Genomic DNA, 19,904 nt, shown 5'->3' with positions numbered 1-19,904 from the left:
CTAGTGAGAAACAAGCGTCTCTTTGTTCCCCAACAATCAAAATCACGCTCATTCCTCCTCTTGTACTCCTTGAGAGGTTGAGTTAAATTCTGGTCTTAGTATATAATATTTTCAACATTTCTAAACAACACAATTGTAATTTTATTAGTAAAACATAAATGACATTAAATTAAAAGAAACTATTAAGAATATATTTATATTCGTTGCTACTCCAACCACCATGGAGTTGATGAATTTTTCTTCGTATTTTATTGAGATAAAATCTAATATGTTACTATAAGTAATTTTTATCAATAACTTTTTGGTTTCTCCAATGCTTTTTAGCCCTCTTGATTTAACCCATTGGGAACATCGAGGCACATCTAAAAGGTCTTTACATGGAGCGAAGGTGCGCATTCGCTTATGTAACAATGCCTGCAAATTATTGATACAAACGTAATTAAACCATGATAATAGTAGTAAATATCTTTCATTTATTGATAGCATACTTACCAAAATCCAATAATGTATCCATCAAGTACTTTTTAACATTTGCATACCCATTCAAAGAATGGTGAAAGAAAATAGTAAACACTTATTCCTCATGTATACTTGCTAATTAAGTCTAACTTATCTACATGGTTTAATAAAAAAAATGGAATAACGTAATTGGAAGTTGGAAATAAAATACTAAAAATTTAAATAGATATAATATTGTAAAAATTCTTGAATGTTCCATAAGCTATTGTCAAATCTAAGAGTACTTCTCATTCGCTCTAGAATAGCTTTCCTTCGAACATTGGTGTCCTCCCCTTCAAAGAAATAGTTAACAAATGAAGACTTATTTTCTACTTTATCGGGAATGGACCGTCATTTGAAAGGTAGCCCAATGACTATTGAAAATTTATTCTTCAAAATGGGAATAAAAACACCATCACCAATATAATATCAGTTGGATTCAAAATTATAACAATGTACAATTGTCTCTCTATGCATTCCCAACCAATGTAATCAGAAGACATTTGCAAAAAATGTCCGAGGTTCGATGATTCGGTGCCATTAATGATTCCAATTCGGATATAATTGATGAGAAACATGCAGTGCAACATCGAAATTAAATTGTCATGTTATTGCTATTTGTAGTGTTATTGCTATCTTCTTTCTCGATAAATTTCCTACAAATATAAGAAATATGTATTTCACAAATTGAGATTTCTTAACATAAAAAATAATTTATTTTATTCAATCAACGTACAAAATTATTACCAAACATTACAAGAAAAAAAAAAAAAACAGAGAACCGATTACATTTTTAATAGTTTAAACATAAATAATCAAATCAAATAACTAAAATATAGACTTATAGAACACAATAAAGGAACCAAATAATACTATAAAAATAATAGTAAGATAACAATATTACGGGGGAGAACAAAACTTAATTTAGATGTAGAAAATAAATTAAATAATAAATTATACTCACTCTGTCCCATTGAAAGGGTGACATTATTTTTTCACGTTTGATATTTTTTTAATATTAGTATTATATTGGATTGTAGTGAAAAAGAAAAAAATATCTCGTGTAATATAAAAGTAATGACATTTGTATAATATATTGTAAGTTGAAAGGGTATTTATTATGTTAAATAGTTAGTCCAGTTACTAAATTAGGAAAATGATAACGTTATTTTGGGAAAGACGAAAATAGAAAATAATAATCTTTTAATGGGACGGAGGGAATAATATTATTTTATTATTTTTATATGAGTGATATATTTGGTATTCTAAATATATAAATTAATATATATAATTAAAAATAAATAAATATGCGTTTAAATATTTTTAACATTATATCTAAAATAAATATATACAATACTGATATTATTTGTAAATAATAAAATTTTATATAATATAAATAAATAAAGATATTTATTTATTAATTAAAAACAAAAGATATTTATTTATTGAGAAGAGAGATAGAAATAAATCAATTTTGAGTGAGTTCTACTGGAAATTTATTTAAATTAATTTATATTCGTTAACTATGCTTAAAATGAATATGTTTATTGAAAATAAAAAAGAGTCATTTGGACGGAAAGGAAAAAGTATAATATTTGGTTGAACACGAAAATTATAATAATTTTTTTTTTACTTTATTCATTCGATAAAATTATATAGATTTGATGAAACACAAAAAAAAATTAAAAAAATTATAATATTAAATAAAATTAAAATATTAGACTAGTCACATTGAGTGTTTCTCCACTGACCAAGATACGCTGCATCACAAATCGTAGGCTTCTTCTTCCCATCAATGCTTTTTTTGTACAGAATCGGAAAAAAATTGTTGAGCAGTAGCTTTAAAATAGATGGTGAAGTTTCGATATCAAATCGTCCCAGCTTTATACAGTAGACGTGGCGTCGATGCATTCTTAATTCTTTCTTCCCCGAAACCACGAAGATGCGTTTCGGATTTTATTTTCTCTTCTCCCACAAAAACAAGAACGTCGAAGGGAGTTTTGAATTTCTCTTCTCATTCTTCTCAAAAGAATTCAAATGCCTTTCAGCCGCGTAGAATAATCAGAGAGAAAATCGATGTGAGAGCATCGGTGTGAGAATTAGTGAGCAAATTAGGAAGCAAATCAACTTGTGATCGGGGAGCAAATTTGAGAGCATTGACGAGAGAATTAACAAGAAAATCGGCCGTCAAATTTGGACAAGGAATGGATTTGGGACAAGGTCTTATCTCTTTGAACAAAAGACTCCAAATTTTTTTTTTTACTGAGAAATAGAACGAATGAAAGAAAATAAGATCATTGTATAATATTTCACTTTTATCCGTCGATCACATACATTGGACTTGACACGGCAGTATTTCAAAATCAATTTTCAACAAGACCCTTGCAAGACTATACACAGCGGTGATATCTTCACTGCGGACATACCCATATCCCTTTCCAGGTAGCTACAAATAAGCAATACTTTTAAAAAAAATAATTAAAAACTATCTTAGGCATCTCTGCAGATATTCGGAGAAATTTCTACATTTTTATTTTTATATATTTATTATAATATATTTATTGTTTTATATTTTATATTTGTGTATCATATAAAATTTTGTTTTCTATACAATAACACCGATATTGATATTTTTAAAAAATTCAAATTTTTAAAAAATAATAATTTCATAAAAATATAAATAATTATATATTTTTTTATTAATGTGGAGGAAATAAAGTATGAGGTAGAAAAAACGATGTGTAAATTAAATAGGAGGAGATCCCTTAGGTAAAAATCTTGATTGCGGGTGCACTAAATGCTGTGAAGAAAAACAAATTTACATGTCAGCAAATAGTATTTAAAAAAAATTGTAAAAATATTGTTAGGTAGATATTGAGTAATTCTACAACAACTTTTTCTTAAATTTTTTCTGAGTCATCCAAATTTATTTTTAATTTCGTTTTGTATTATTTTTCAAACTTACTATTCTTTTGTTTTTAATAAAATAATATCATTTGTTTTATTCATTTTTTTTTAAAACTCTGCCAATCAGATAAACATAATTTTACATTACCTAGGGAGTATTATTTATTAAAATAAAAATGATAAAATTTAGATAATTATATAATATCATTAGTAAAAAATAATACAAAATATCACATGTAAATACTATTTATTTGTTTATTTATTTTAGATAAACAAAAAAAACGTCATAATAGAAGCTGGTGTCCGAAATTTGAACGTATATTAATAAATAGTGCTGATTCAGAAAACAAACCATCCTTCCTTCCGCGTGAAACAGAGAGCTAGAGAACGAGCACTCTGCACTCTCAGCTCTCTCTCTCTCTCTCTGGAATCTCCGCCTTCCCTCCAATTCTCCATCCCCAAAATCTCTCTCATTCCTTCTGCAATCTCAATATGGCCAAGAACGAAAGCACCGACGTCAGGGGACCGGCGGAGGAGCGCCTCATGAACGAAGAGTACAAGGACTGGAAGAGAAACGTCCCATTCCTCTACGACACCGTCATCACGCACGCCCTCGACTGGCCCTCACTCACCGTCGAGTGGCTGCCGGAAAAGGAGGAGCCGCCGGGGACGGACTTCGCAATCCACAAGCTAATTCTCGGCACGCACACCTCCGACGGCGAGCCCAACCATCTGCTGCTGGCGGAGGTCCGATTGCGGCTCGACGAAACCGACGAGGACGTCCGCGACAATCGCTCCCAATTTGCATATAAAGGCAGGAAGGTATAATCTCATCTGGTATTTACTTTCTCTCAATGTTTACGAAACGCTATGTGATTGATTGTTTGGAATACGGTATTTGATTGATGATCGATGTTTAGGGCAGGGGAACCTGAATTGAATTTGTGTGTTGATGATGGTTGGGATCTGAGAATGCCCTAATTCTGCTGCATGAACACGATTCTGTTTTACTGTAATCGAGTTCTAGTTCCAGATTCGTTTCTCAGATTTATAAATAGCATATAAAACAATAAACTTAATTCCTCTGGCTATTTGAAAGAATCGAAATCAAGTGTAGGAATTGGTTGGAGAGATAATCGAGTAAGAACAAGTGAAGATGCTAATGATCAAGACAAACGTTCTGTTTGTTTGGACTGAGTGTGAGATCGAGTAGAAGATATGCTTTACAATGCTCATCTTCAAGCTTGAAATCATTATCGCGACGTTAAATGCCTCACGGACTTGGCTTGTTTTTGTCTCGAATGCGACAAAAACTCTTGCGTAAGTTCCTTGATCAGCGCTGGCTTGGCAGATTCTCATAGCTTTTTGGGCCATTTCATTGATGGCTCATCTGATGTTTGCTTCCCAATTCGTTAGCGTTTAGTTAGTCGACAAGTTGTTGTCATCGAGCTATGAGCTAATCTCCAATCTAAGCAGAGCACATTGTCGTTTCATTGTCGTATACATTTAGTACCATTTAATGGCTATACAAAGTAAGTTGTAGATGTCTTCTTTTATGGCTATCGGGCGACAAATATATCTTGTCTTGTTCCAACGATATAAAGGCATTTTTGTCGTTTATTTGTATGTCTTTACAGGTGCAGATCATCCAACAAATCAGCCATGACGGAGAGATTAACCGTGCACGCCACATGCCTCAAAATCCATACATTATCGCGACCAAGACTATCAGCTCAGCAATCTACATTTTCGATTATAGCAAACATCCGCCTAAACCTAACCCGAATGGCACCTGCAACCCCGACTTGAAGCTCACCGGCCACACTGCTGAAGGATATGCCCTTTCTTGGAGTCACTCGAAACACGGTCACTTATTGAGTGGCTCGGACGATGCGCAGATATGTTTATGGGATATAAACTCCGCCTCGAATGATAAGACGCCGAATGCTAAGCAGATATTCAAGGTTTTGCTATTCGATCATCCTATCATTTTTATCCAGGTTCTTGTAAACTCTTACTTACGGCTAACTATATATTAGAATGTATATCTCTGTTTTTGTGTGTGAGATCAGACTGATGACAACGTAGTCGAAGACATCGCCTGGCATTACAATTACGAGCACTTGTTTGGCTCTGTTGGAGATAGCCGTTACCTCCATTTATGGGATCTGCGAATGCCGTCTCCTTTAAAGCCTTGTCACAAAGTGACTGCTCATCAAGGCGAGGTTGGTGCCGCTGTTTGATTCAGTCGATGAATTTTAGCGTTCGCTTCGTGTTTTCTTGTAATGACTGCATGACTGAGACCGTTATTTCCACCGTAGGTGAACTCGGTATCGTTCAGTCCAATTAACGAGTACATTGGGGCGACTGCATCCACGGATAAGACCGTTAAACTGTTCGACCTCCGCAAGCTTTCCATACCAATGCACACTTTAATCGGCCACAAGTGAGTGAACTTTAGCTACAGATGATGTCTACGACGTCCTCTTAAGTCGCACTAATTCGACTTCGTTTTTTCACGACAGGAGCGAGGTGACCCAGGTCGGATGGCATCCGAAAAACGAGACCGTCTTAGGTTCTTCTTGTCTTGGAAGTAGAATGATCATCTGGGATCTCAGCAGGTAACATTCTTTTTTCATCGAGTTACATTACCGGAGAGTAAAATGAAGATTGTTAATTTCATCTGCATCGTCGATCTTGTTTTTGCTGATAGGATCGGGCAAGAACAGAACCCGAAGGACGATGTGGAAGGGCCACCGGAGCTGCTATTCATTCACGGCGGCCACACCAACCGAATTGGTGACTTCTCGTGGAACCCGAACACGGATTGGGTCGTCGCCAGCGTAGCCGAAGACAACATTGTGCAAGTGTGGGAGATGGCGGAGAGCATCTATGACGACGATGTGGATGACGACCGTTCCTGCAATTAAGTACTGCGCAAAGGGTGACATGGTTCTATAGCCACTAAAGTCGGGATAGGCGATTCCATCTTTTACTTCACATTATAGTCGTGCAATAGGAGTCCAACCTGCCTATATAGCCATATGATTTAGGCTCGCTTAAGCCAATTTACTTCGTCCATCATAGTATGCAATGGGATGACTGATGTTGTAGTGTTTCAACTTACCAATATTTATTCTTATTCCGCCCATGATGCAAAAGGTCGGGTATAAATCTACCGCATTTGGATCCGTAGTGTGTGATGTTGCCTAAATTTTCCTTCAAGATTATAATAAGAACCATTGGTACGGAGGTGTGCCCATATTTGATGATTATACTCGGGCCTTGAAATTTTTATACCATTTGATTTCTCCCGCCTGTTGATACGACGAGTCTAACACCGTTAGGCTACATATAGTCCAATTTATATATATCTTTAGAAAAACTATTTTTTTTTTGCAATATATATTTTTTTAGGGAAACTATTTTTTTTTAAAATTTTTTTGGCAGAAATAGTCCTCAGGCGTCGAAATTAGTAGCGTAGCATGCTGGAGATTATATGGGATACGTAGATAACGTCTGAAAATCATATCTATAAAAACTTTTTAATTATGAGACTAATTCAATATAGAGTCTAATTATAAAAATAAAATGGTTCTCAAATATTTTTCATTTGTTACCCACATGTTCCAGCGAGTTACGACGGTGCCACGTCGTTCTTTAGCCCTTGCTTTACAAAAATTGTTATGAATCCAAATGCCCCAACCGTTCTTCTTTATAGCATCGTTGCCAGCGCAGCGAACCCGGCATCAAGTGTAAGAAGGCAAGCCGACTCCCATCAGATGGATCTTATCATCTGAACCAACCTTCTGATTAACGAATAAGTCTCTATAACCTGATTGTGCCTAAAGTCCCTCAGGTAGTCAAGCTATAGCAAAGAAGGCAACCAGTCGATTTGAAGACTATTTTTGTCAGTTTATTTATTTATTTATTAACTTATGGAACTAATTCAATGTAGAATCTAGTTATAATCTTAAAATGATAAAAATGTCACATACAATATTGAATTTTTTTTTTTGTTTTGTTTTAATTTCACATCTCTAAAAATATATACTTCATCTGTCCCAATTCAAAATACTATTATTTTTTAATATAGTATAAAACTTCAAAATGCCCCATTATATTGGGATGAAGAGAGTATCATATTCAATACTTATATTTATATAATATTATATTAAATAATGATTTTATTTCAAAATTATAAAAAGAAAAAAGAAAAAATACTATTCTTTTTGTCTCACATATTATGTTTATGATTTTATTTTCGTCCCTTCATATTTTATGTCATTTTTATTTTTTGAAAAATAATTATATAATTTAATTATATATTAAATTTTATAATTTATAATTTATAATTTTAATTAGATTAATTAATTATCTTAATTTATAATTATTTATATTATACTATAATTAATTTTATTAATACATTATTTATTAATTTTATTCTTTCTAAATTTTTGTATTTATAAAAATTGTGACAATATATATATAGCTGAAAAAAACAATGTCTTAATATTTTTATTAATTATTGGCATAATAATTTTACAATATCACTACGTTCGATAATGATAACGACGGTGGTGATGATGATGGCCTAATAATGTCATTCAAATTGTAATAGGTTATTAAGTTAAGTTATAAAAATGCATTAACTTATACAGTTATACCTATGGCAAATTCAATGATAAATAATAAAATCCTCAATATTAGAATTTGATATATTTTTTTTATAAAAAAGAATAATTTTGTTTATATACATAATATTTAAAAATTTGATATTATTAGTTATTTTTACATAAAATATATATTAAATATTTAATTTTTTATTAAAACGAAAACTATCCTAAATTTATATTAAAATAATAATAATGAATTAGAAAAAAATATTTTTAATAAATATATATTTCTTCATTGTAAATATAAAATTTATAAAATTATTTTAAAAAGAAGATTGTTAAAAATATATATCAGAATTACATTATGTATATATATATATATATATATATATAACAAGTAAATAAAATAGAATGAAAATAGTATAATAGTCATAAATATTACTCTCCGTCCTAACTACCGTGTCTTTTTTACAGAAGACATGAGAATTTATGAGGGATATAATAAATAATTAAGAATGTATTAGTAAAATAATAATAATATAATAAAAATAATTTTAAATTACGATTAAGATAACTAATTAATTTAAATTAAAAATTAAAAAAATTATAAATTAAATCTTTTTAAAATGAGATTAAAATGCATAATTCGTTTTTAAAAATTAAATTGACAAAATAATTGGGACCAACAAATATGAAAAAATGAACAATAAGTGAGTTGATAAGGAAATACTTCTTCCGGGGTAAGGTGACTCATTTTTTATGGGTACTAAAATTCAGATAAAGTAACTTAGTAAATTAAATAATAAATTATAATATTATTTGATTATTTTTATATGAGTAATATTTGGTATTCTAAAGATATAAATTAATATATATAATTAAAATAAATAAAAGCATATGTTTAAATATTTTTGCATTATATCTTAAATAAATATGTATAATTTAAATATTATTTTGTAGATAATAAAATTTTATATAATATAAATATATAAATATCCAGGCTTTTCCAAACCAAGTGGACGAAATTATAGAGTTCATTTTTTGCGGCAAATACTTTGATGCATACGTCTTCTGGTTGATTTACACCATAGTCGATTCTGGTAAGATGATACACACTCGCTAACAGCCCGCCAAATGATACATCATAGACACATTGGGAGCGTAGATAATTGTAACCATATACATATATGGCGTGTTTGGCAATTAGCTGATAGTTGTTAGCTGTTATCTGATTTAATTAGTTGATAGCTGTTAGCTCATACAATTAGCTGGTTTGACTAGCTGATTCGATTAGCTGTTTGTATTAAAATGTTTGGTAAAACAACTATATGATATTAGCTGTTTATACATAAAATGACAATTGAGGACATTTCTATTTTATTCTTGTTTCTAATATATTCAATTATGTTTTTTTGAGTTTAGAATGTTTAAAATTTTTTTGTTATTAGTTATTGAAAATTGTAAAAGTGTTATAAAAGTATTTATTTTTATTACAGTTAGATTTAAAAAATAATATATTTAAATTAAAATATATAAATAGTTTTTTTTTTATTGAAAATGATGTAAAATATAAAATAATAAATTTTTCGTGTATATATTTATTATTTTAGTTATCGATTAGTTCATTATATTTATAATTTTCAATAAATTTAATTTATTTTTAGTATAAAATTTATATAATGTAATTTTAATTAAAAAATAAATTATTAATATTTATATTTTTATTTTATGTTGATTTTAATAAATTTATATATTTTACAATTAAAATAATTTGTATATAAAAATTAACTATTTTAAATTTATAAAAGTAAAACTATAATATAATAAAATATTCTAATATAATTAATAAATAATTAAAATATATTTATTTGTGTAAAATTTATAATAAATTTTTAAGGGTATATAAGGAATAAAAAAATTTTTACAGAAAAAGTTATTTCAAAACGCTGGGTAAGTTAACTTTTCAGAAATTAGCTTTTTGGGTCCAAAAAGCTATTCTAAAAAGCTAATTTACCAAACACCTAAATTAGCTTTTTGACTGCTCAAACAGCTAAAAGCTATTCAATAAGCTAAAAGCTTTTCAAAAAGCTATTTGCCAAACACCCCCATAAAATGAGAACAATAGAATGCCAATCGTCGGACCTTATTTGTAAGGTCTCTATTCCTTGATAATCAAAGCCCTAGGAGCATAATTGGTACTGCTTCTTTGATCACAACAACAATAATGCCACCAATATGAGCATATCTACAATTACTAGCTCCTATGATTCAAATAGATTTCTAAGTCATGTGTGGCCGTGCCTAAGGGCATACCGGTTGAAGTAGATTTCTCTTTTTGATCAATCAAAACCACTTTCTAAACCGTACAAGCTTCTTCCATAGCATACAACTTTCTGAATGTAGATGATGATATATATACAAATGGAACTACAATTATTGTTAACCAAGGAAAATGATTTGTGGTAAAGAAAAGATACACTTGGTAAAAAAAAACCTGTGCTTGAATTTAACCTCGGAAAATGTCTGATGTGATCAATTTTTCATAGGAATATTGAATAGTAACAGGTAAATGATTTGCGTGCGACAAGGTAATAATGAAACCTTGATAAATGTTCATAGCATTGCACCAACATTAGTGGTTCTTCCTTGTTGTAAGTGAATGCAAAGAAAAGACCCGAAAATAACGAATAATGAAACAATTCATATATTGACATTTCGTACTCATTGGCGATGCCATACGCAAAAAGAAAAAGACTTATAAAATGACAGAGGTGACTTCATTTAACTTAAAACAATCTAGGCCGGAGGCAGACCTACGTCAAGATAACCACATCTTTGAAACACTTTGGTAGTGTCCTTGGATCTTTAAGGGCCAGGGCCTTTCTCGTTGGGCGAGCACATCCGATTCTAAAGTGTTTTTTCAAATCACTCCACGTTCAGTTGTCAAAAGGTTCAATAATGTATATATATTGGACCTTTTGTTGTTGTGATCAGAGAAGCAGTACCAAATATGCTCCTAGAAAAATCCGATATAGTTAGATGTGATTGTTCGTATATAGGAAAGTCAAAGAATAGGCATGTTGGAGCTATATCAAGATTAGAATGAAAAAGAATATCTGTATGTAATAGAATAAGTTGGGCTCTATCCTTCCCGCCCACGACTTGCACACTAGCTACCTTTTTTCCGAAAGCTCCGCGGGACCACCTACCACTAGTTTTCGGCCAGAGGGGTTTATTGTACAAAAATGTTGGGACGCGGGCGGACGACTTAAGAAATATCCTATAGTTTTAGGATAACTTCGTTTTCCTGGTCAAGTTGATACATGGTTTTCTTTTAGTCTTTTTGGGATCGGGCGTTGAATCGCTATCTTTTGGCTCAACTTTATCCGAGTTTTGCCGATGGAGCATCCACAATTTTCACCTTGAATTGGTCAAGGTATGTGCTATTTCTTACTTTTCGTGGAGGATTAGATCCAATAATTCGGGGTTTATGGTTGACTGGTATTGCACACCAGAATCAACACTCCGGAAGTTCCTGAGTTTTCTTTCAATAGTTGCTAAATTTCCACCAGAAGTTAATACCATAGAGAATCTTCATTTCCCTAGCTTTTGAATATCTCGTTTAGTCAAGGCCAAACCATCCCTCTATTCAAGTGTCAGTCTAAACCAAACAACGGCATCCCCAAACAATAACCACAGATGGAGGAGCATTAATTCCTTTTTTGTTCCAGTTTTCCCCAACTCATCATCTCTTTCCGGATCATAACTTCATTCATTCGTTGAACCTTGGGGATAACCATTAGCATTTAGGTCAGTTACCACACCACCTCTATAATACATACGACATTAGCCCATGCGGGTCTCCCTGCATGCGGCTCACACCATTCGAGGTGGCCCAACCCGAGCAAGTCAAAGCCAGCGTTATTGCCTTTAGGTTTGGCTTACCTAACAACTTTTCCAATTAATTGCATATAATTTATACTCTCATACCCTCCCTGGGGCAGGAGAGGGAGCTAGAGGGAAACCCTTGAGAATAAAAAAGAAGGCGTTAAGAGACCCTCTTGGCCCAACCCAAGACACTCTAAGATCCTTTTTCAATTCTGCTTCCATTTCGAGTCAAGAGATAGATAAACTAGACACATCCCATTGCACTGATCGGGGGCGTTCGTAGTGACTGGGGGGATAGAAGACCAAGAAGTGAGTTATTTATACCAATCATTCTTCTTACAAATAAATCCAATCTCTCAGTCCTTGCGGAAAGGAAAAAGAATTTCACGGAAAAAATATTATGATAAAGACGTTCTTCAAAAGATATACAAATTAGAAATTTCCTTTATCGAAATGAAGGGATCGGGCGCGCTAACAATCAAACTAAAGAAAAATAATAAAGACTTCTTTATGTTGATTTTTTGTTCGAAAGGCTCTTCTTATTCGGATGGCCTGGCCTGGTCAGTACCCTGCCAGACATTTTTTGTTTTAACGAATTCTAATGATTTGTGTGAAATTAAATGCGTCTATTCTTAATTTCTCATTATGGCACAATGTGAACTCAAAGATCATTATCAAAGACAGGTTCCCTATTATTATTAACTTTGATACCAAGGTTCACTAGTCTTTCTTTTTTGATGATGTTCAATTTATTCCAGACTAAGAAAATTTTAATTGTTTTCCCTTTCTATGCATTAACCGAAGAAAAATGGGAAACCAATTCATTCTTTTTCGTTTAGTGAATCAAGAATATCGGTTCATTCGTGAAAGAATTCGTTTGACGAAGAAAATCCTTTTCTATCAAAATATCCAATAATTGCAAAAAAAACATTGCAATGATTCGATAAGTTTTAGAGTGTGAACCCTCAATTCGCACACTGAAATTCTTGGATAATCGGCATAAATCCGGCTTACGCTGATTTTCTCAATATTTCATCTATTAAGGAGAATATCCTGAATACCTAAAATAAAGATGATCATAGAAAATGTAAAACATTTGATAGGATCCATTTCCTGAACGAAAAATATTGACCGGAAGCTAGTTCAAAGAAAAGGCAAGCCAAGAAAACAAGTGAGAATATTGGTTTCAACCTCTTCCCTAGGTTGTCATTTCTTCTTTTGGAATTCTCCATTGACCTAGGAAAAATCCAATATAGGCTTATTGATAATCCATGATCAACTTTTTTTTTTAGTACCCTGAGAGTATGTATGGGTTCTTTCCAAGTTTGAATGAGGGAATCACTCAATTGCACGGATTCGATATATTTCTCTAGATTCGATGACTAAGAACTCGTCACACCTTTTACTGTTAAGGGAAAGATGAGTCAACACTATCCCACATAGCCAAGCCAGAAAAAACCGCCTTTCTCTCAGGTTTCAATCTTCTTTGGACAGATCGAATTTAAACAATCATTTCTATAAAAAAAAGGGGAGTTGGCATAGAAGGTCGCAAGAGAAAAACAATTCTTCTTCCATTTTATGTGCTTCGTTCCGCTTCTTGCTCTCATCATGCAAAAGACTTTTCATAAATCACCTTGGTCCAACCCTGCTGAATCCATAGGCAGGCAAGAGGCAACCTGGCGAACTGGACCCCTATGAAAAAATAAAAAAATCTGTATAATTTTCAGCAAAGTTGTTTCTTTTTTGTTTCTTCAATTCAAATCCAAAAAATTCTTCTTAATTATACATACTTAATATATAAGGCACAAGTCGTCGATTCAACATTGGATAAAAGAGGGAGGATCATAATAAATTTTACAAGTCATTTTAAGATGTAATTGAAGGCAAAGAGGAAAGATTTTGTGAGACTTTGCTTGGCAAACAGGTCGATCATTTACGGCGTTACTTTGATGCATACCTCTTCTGGTTGATCTACACCATACCATTTTAGTAAGATGATACACACTCGCTAACAGTCCGTCGGGTGATAAATTATAGGCACTGCCTCCCGTAGGAGTCTGGGATGTGTCTCAGTCTCAGTGTGGCTGATCATCCTCTCGGACCAGCTACTGATCATCGTTTTGGTAAGCTATTGCCTCACCAACTAGCTAATTATATATTAATTAAAAATAAATAAAATATGTGTTTAAATATATTTAGCATTATATCTTAAATAAATATATATAATATGGATATTATTTTGTAGATAATAAAATTTTATATAATAAATATATTTATTTATTTATTTATTTATAAAAAATAAAACATTTTAAATATAAATAAAAATATTTATTTATTGAGAAAAAAGATAGAAATAAATGAATTTTGAGTTAGCTTTACGTGTAAGATGTTGAAAATTTATTTAAATTGATTTATATTTGCTTAAAATAAATAAATTTACTAAAAATAAAAAGAAAGTCATTTGTGACGGAACGAAAAAAACGTACTATAATATTTGATTGACCAGGAAAATTATAATAATTATTTTTATTTTATTCATTCAATAAAATCATATAAATTTGATTAAATACAAAAATAAAAAATATATTATAATACTAAACTAAAATAGATAATAAAGAAAAAAAAGAAAAAGAAAAAGAGTATTAGTAGTCACATTGAGTGTTTCTCCAAACACTAGCTCACAAATCGAAGGCTTCTTATTCCCATCGATGCCGTTTTTGCACAGAATCGGAATAAATTGTTGAGCAGTGGCCTTAAAATAAAGTGTGAAGTTTTTATATCAAATCGGCCCAGCTTCGTAGAATAGAAGCGGTGTTGACACATTTCTCAATTCTTTCTTCAACGAAAGCCATAAAGATACATTTCGGATTTTATTTTCTCTTCTTCCACAAAAACAAGAACGTTGAAGGGAGTTTTGGATTCCTCTTCTCATTCTTCTTCAAAAATATTCAAAGGTGTTTTGGCGGCATAGAGGAATCGAAAAGAAAATCGACATGAGAGCATCGGTGAGCAAATAAGTGAGCAAATTGACTTGAGATCCAGCAAGCAAATCTGAGAGCATTGGCGATCACATCCATTGAGCTTGACATGTCAAGTCTTTCAAAATTAATTTTCAACAAGGCCATTGTAAGACTATACACAATGATAATATCTCCTATGTTGACATACTTACACCTCCCTCCGGCTCAGTGCCAAATAAGCAATAACAAAAAAAAAAAGAAATTGAAAAAATCTCTTGAGCATCTATGCAGATGTTTCAAGAAATTTCTATTTTTTATTTTTATATATTTATTATAATATATTTGTTTTCTTATATTTTTATATTTGTATAATATATAAAATTTTATTTTCTGCATAATAATATTCATATTGATATTTTTTTAAATAATTAATTTTAAAATAAATAATTTTAATATAAATAAATATTTATGTATTTTTTAATTGATGTGAAAGAAAGAAAGTATGAGGTGGAAGAAAGAGGATGTAAATTAAATAGGAGGAGATACCTTAGGTAAAAATCTTAATTGCAGTTACCCTAAATACTATGGAGAAAAACAAACTCACTCGTCAGGAAATAACACTTAAAAGAAATTGTAACAATATTTCTGTGTAAGTAACTAATTGTGCAGAGTAATTTTGAAACAATCTTCTTTCTTTTTAAATTTTTTAATATTTTATTTTTATTTTAATAATTTTGTATTATATAATTTTTTTTTTCAAATAAATGAATAATATACATATTAATATACTTTTATTTAAATTCAATTAAAAAAAACTATATTCATATAAATATAAATATATATGTATTTTTTGTTGAGATAGAAAAAAATTATGATATGAAAAAAAGAAAATACGATTAGGAATTAGAGAAAAAAAATTGGTGGGTTTCTTTTAATGGGATGGCCTAATAAAAAATTTATTAAAGAATAAATAAAATAGTAAAATAAAAAAATATATATAATAAGATATTAATTATTTTTTAGTTATTCAAATTTATTTTTATTTTTAGTTTGTATTATTTTCCAAACTTATTTCTCTCTAAATAATTAGTAAAAAAATACTATAGTTTTTTTATTTTATCTTTGTTTTTATTTTTATTTTATTTTTTTAAAATTCTGTCAATAAAATAAATATAATTTTAAAATTAATAAAAAATATCATATCAAAATACTATTTATTTATTTAAGGTAAAAAAACGTCATAATAGAAGTTGGTGTCCGAAATTTGAACGTATATTAATTAATAATGCTGATTCAGAAACAAACCATCCTTCCGCGTGAAACAGAGAGCGAGAGAGCTCTCTGCACTCTCTCTCTCTGGAATCTCCGCCTTCCCTCCAATTCTCCATCCCCAAAATCTCACTCATTCCTTCTGCAATCTCAATATGGCCAAGGACGAAAGCACCGACGTCAGGGGAGAGGCGGAGGAGCGCCTCATTAACGAAGAGTACAAGGACTGGAGGAGAAACGTCCCATTCCTCTACGACACCGTCATCACGCACGCCCTCGACTGGCCCTCACTCACCGTCGAGTGGCTGCCGGGAAAGGAGGAGCCGCCGGGGACGGACTTCGCAATCCACAAGCTAATTCTCGGCACGCACACCTCCGACGGCGAGCCCAACCATCTGCTGCTGGCGGAGGTCCGATTGCGGCTCGACGAAACCGACGAGGACGTCCGCGACAATCGCTCCGAATTTGGATATAAAGGCGGGAAGGTATAATCTCATCTGGTTTTTACTTTCTCTCGATGTTTACGAAACGCTTTGTGATTGGTTGTTTGGAATACGGTATTTGATTGATGATCGATGTTTAGGGCAGGGGAACCTGAATTGAACTTCTGTGTTGATGATGGTTGGGATCTGAGAATGCCCTAATTCTGCTGCATGAACACAATTCTGTTCTACTGTAATTGAGTTCTAGTTCCAGATTTGTTTCTCAGAATTATATATAGCATATAAAACAATAACCTTAATTCCTCTGGCTATTTGAAAGAAAAGAAATCAAGTGTAGGAATTGGTTGGAAAGAGAATCGACTAAGAACAAGTGAAATTAGTGAAGATACTAATGATCAAGTCAAACGTTCTGTTTGTTTGGACTAAGTGTGAGATCGAGTAGAAGATATGCTTTACAATGCTCATCTTCAAGCTCGAAATCATTATCGCGACGTTAAATGCCTCGAGCGATCACGAACTTAGCTTGTTTTTGTCTCGAATGCGACAAAAACTCTTGCGTAAGTTCCTTGATCAGCGCTGGCTTGGCAGATTCTCATAGCTTTTTGGGCCATTTCATTGATGGCTCATTTGATGTTTGCTTCCCAATTCGTTAGCGTTTAGTTAGTCGACAAGTTGTTGTCATCGAGCTATGAGCTAATCTCCAATCTAAGCAGAGCACATTGTCGTTTAATGGTCGAATAGATTTAGTAACATTTAATGGCTATACAAAGTAAGTTGTAGATGTCTTCTTTTATGGCTAACGGGCGACAAATATATCTTGTCTTGTTCCAACGATATAAAGGCATTTTTGTCGTTGTCCGTTGCTTTTTTGTATGTCCTTACAGGTGCAGATCATCCAACAAATCAGCCATGACGGAGAGATTAACCGTGCACGCCACATGCCTCAAAATCCATACATTATTGCGACCAAGACTATCAGCTCAGCAATCTACATTTTCGATTATAGCAAACATCCGCCTAAACCTAACCCGAATGGCACCTGCAACCCCGACTTGAAGCTCACCGGCCACACTGCTGAAGGATATGCCCTTTCTTGGAGTCACTCGAAACACGGTCACTTATTGAGTGGCTCGGACGATGCGCAGATATGTTTATGGGATATAAACTCCGCCTCGAATGATAAGATGCCGAATGCTAAGCAGATATTCAAGGTTTTGCTATTCGATCATCCTATCATTTTTATCCAGGTTCTTGTAAACTCTTACTTACGGCTAACTATGTATACGAATGTATATCTCTGTTTTTGTGTGTGAGATCAGACTGATGGCAATGTAGTCGAAGACATCGCCTGGCATTACAATTACGAGCACTTGTTTGGCTCTGTTGGAGATAGCCGTTACCTCCATTTATGGGATCTGCGAATGCCGTCTCCTTTAAAGCCTTGTCACAAAGTGACTGCTCATCAAGGCGAGGTTGGTGCCGCTGTTTGATTCAGTCGATGAATTTTAGCGTTCGCTTCGTGTTTTCTTGTAATGACTGCATGACTGAGACCGTTATTTCCACCGTAGGTGAACTCGGTATCGTTCAGTCCAATTAACGAGTACATTGGGGCGACTGCATCCACTGATAAGACCGTTAAACTGTTCGACCTCCGCAAGCTTTCCATACCAATGCACACTTTAATCGGCCACAAGTGAGTGAACTTTAGCCACAGATTATTTCTACGAGGTCCTCTTAAGTCGCACTAATTCGATTTCGTTTTCACGACAGGAACGAGGTGACCCAGGTCGGATGGCATCCGAAAAACGAGACCGTCTTAGCTTCTTCTTGTCTCGGAAGTAGAATGATCATCTGGGATCTCAGCAGGTAACATTCTTTTTACATCGAATTACATTATCGGAGAGTAAAATGAAGATTGTTAATTTCATCTGTCTTGTTTTTTATGATAGGATTGGGCAAGAACAGAGCCTGAAGGACGATATGGAAGGGCCACCGGAGCTGCTATTCATTCACGGCGGCCACACCAACCGAATTGGTGACTTCTCGTGGAACCCGAACACGGACTGGGTCGTCGCCAGCGTAGCCGGAGACAACATTGTGCAAGTGTGGGAGATGGCGGAGAACATCTATAATGACGACGTGGATGACGACCGTTGTCCTCCGGAAGACGGCTTCTCCGCCGGAGATTCCATGGATGATGACATTGAGGTATTTGATCTTTGATATGTTTGCATTTGAATTTTGCATAAAGACTGTGCATAAGTAGAGGGATTGTGGAGGACATTTGATCCCCCCATGTTTATGCTCTTATTGATGGATTTGAGTTCAAACTTTTCTTCATTTTCAATTCCAACTTGATGGAGATCTTTTCTTTTTTCTTTTGTTCTAGATTGCTTTGGTTGAATTATTATAGTTCGATCATGAGTTTCTTCTGAGTTTGAAGGGTCATTTGTTTATTTTTAGGTGTATTTTGTTGGTTTTGAACATGTTTGAATCCAATATAGAAGATTAAAATGGGAATTTCCAATGATTTTATGTAAAATCAAAGCATTGCTTGTAAATGTGATCTCTCGATCACATGTCCAAAAGGATTCGCAAATAAAAGTGCTAATGCCTTAGTTCCTTTGACAGGATGAATCCTATTGATGGAATAATTAAGTCATAATTCATTGGTTGAGCCCAGGCACAACGACCAATTATTAGGGGCGCGCTCTACCACTGAGCTAATAGCCCGTCGTGCGAGCCTCCCGCTGGGGGCGAGAAAAAATTTGAAAAATTGATAAAATTCAACCCTACACCACTGGATCATTTCTTACGGGACGAATGTCAATATTTCATTGATTTAATGTAGATTGTCTGATCATTTATACGATATATTATAATGATTTAGATTTTACAAGGTAATTTAGTAGTATTATATGTATTTATTAACATATAATGTTGAATGAATGTTAATTTTGTAATGTTTATATCTATATGTCATATTATTTGAATATAAACTACAATATGGATCTCGCGCTGAAAAAATAATTTCAACACCATGCTGAATGCTTAAACTTTAATAATATATAATTATATTAATTAAATAATTTAATGGCATAAATTAACATAATTATTTTTTACTTATTCAACCGTGTGTTGAAACTAATTTTTTCGGTATTTGATCTTTTTTCTGTAAACTATGTGCTATGTGTATATAAATGTGAGATTGTCCATATATATTATTCGTAGAGTGGTAAATGAAAGTTAAAAGTTAACTATACGATATTTGTATTTATATGCCATATTATTTGAATATAAACAATGTGTTATTTGTACATAAG

General features: G+C 32.6%; 2 protein-coding genes across 2 annotated transcripts; both read left to right on the top strand.

Moving 5' to 3' along the window:
- The first annotated feature begins 3,799 nt into the window (after positions 1–3,799).
- LOC127262133 (WD-40 repeat-containing protein MSI1-like) lies at positions 3,800–6,496 on the top strand. Its single transcript, XM_051290669.1, has 6 exons — positions 3,800–4,227; positions 5,043–5,369; positions 5,478–5,630; positions 5,727–5,851; positions 5,931–6,026; positions 6,119–6,496. Exons 1-6 carry the CDS (start codon positions 3,898–3,900, stop codon positions 6,333–6,335), a joined length of 1,248 nt encoding a protein of 415 aa, XP_051146626.1. The 5' UTR covers positions 3,800–3,897; the 3' UTR covers positions 6,336–6,496.
- Positions 6,497–16,194: 9,698 nt separating this feature from the next.
- Positions 16,195–18,912, top strand: LOC127262131 (histone-binding protein MSI1-like). Its single transcript, XM_051290667.1, has 6 exons — positions 16,195–16,623; positions 17,466–17,792; positions 17,901–18,053; positions 18,150–18,274; positions 18,352–18,447; positions 18,531–18,912. The coding sequence occupies exons 1-6, from the start codon at positions 16,294–16,296 to the stop codon at positions 18,802–18,804; spliced, it is 1,305 nt and encodes a 434-aa protein (XP_051146624.1). The 5' UTR covers positions 16,195–16,293; the 3' UTR covers positions 18,805–18,912.
- Positions 18,913–19,904: the final 992 nt, after the last annotated feature.

The sequence above is a fragment of the Andrographis paniculata genome, unplaced genomic scaffold (genome assembly GCF_009805555.1).
Source record: "Andrographis paniculata isolate CXL003 unplaced genomic scaffold, ASM980555v1 Contig65END, whole genome shotgun sequence".
NCBI classification, from domain to species: domain Eukaryota; kingdom Viridiplantae; phylum Streptophyta; class Magnoliopsida; order Lamiales; family Acanthaceae; genus Andrographis; species Andrographis paniculata.
The sequence above is the reverse complement of the archived record's forward strand: the minus strand, read 5'-3'. Positions and strand labels throughout refer to the sequence as shown.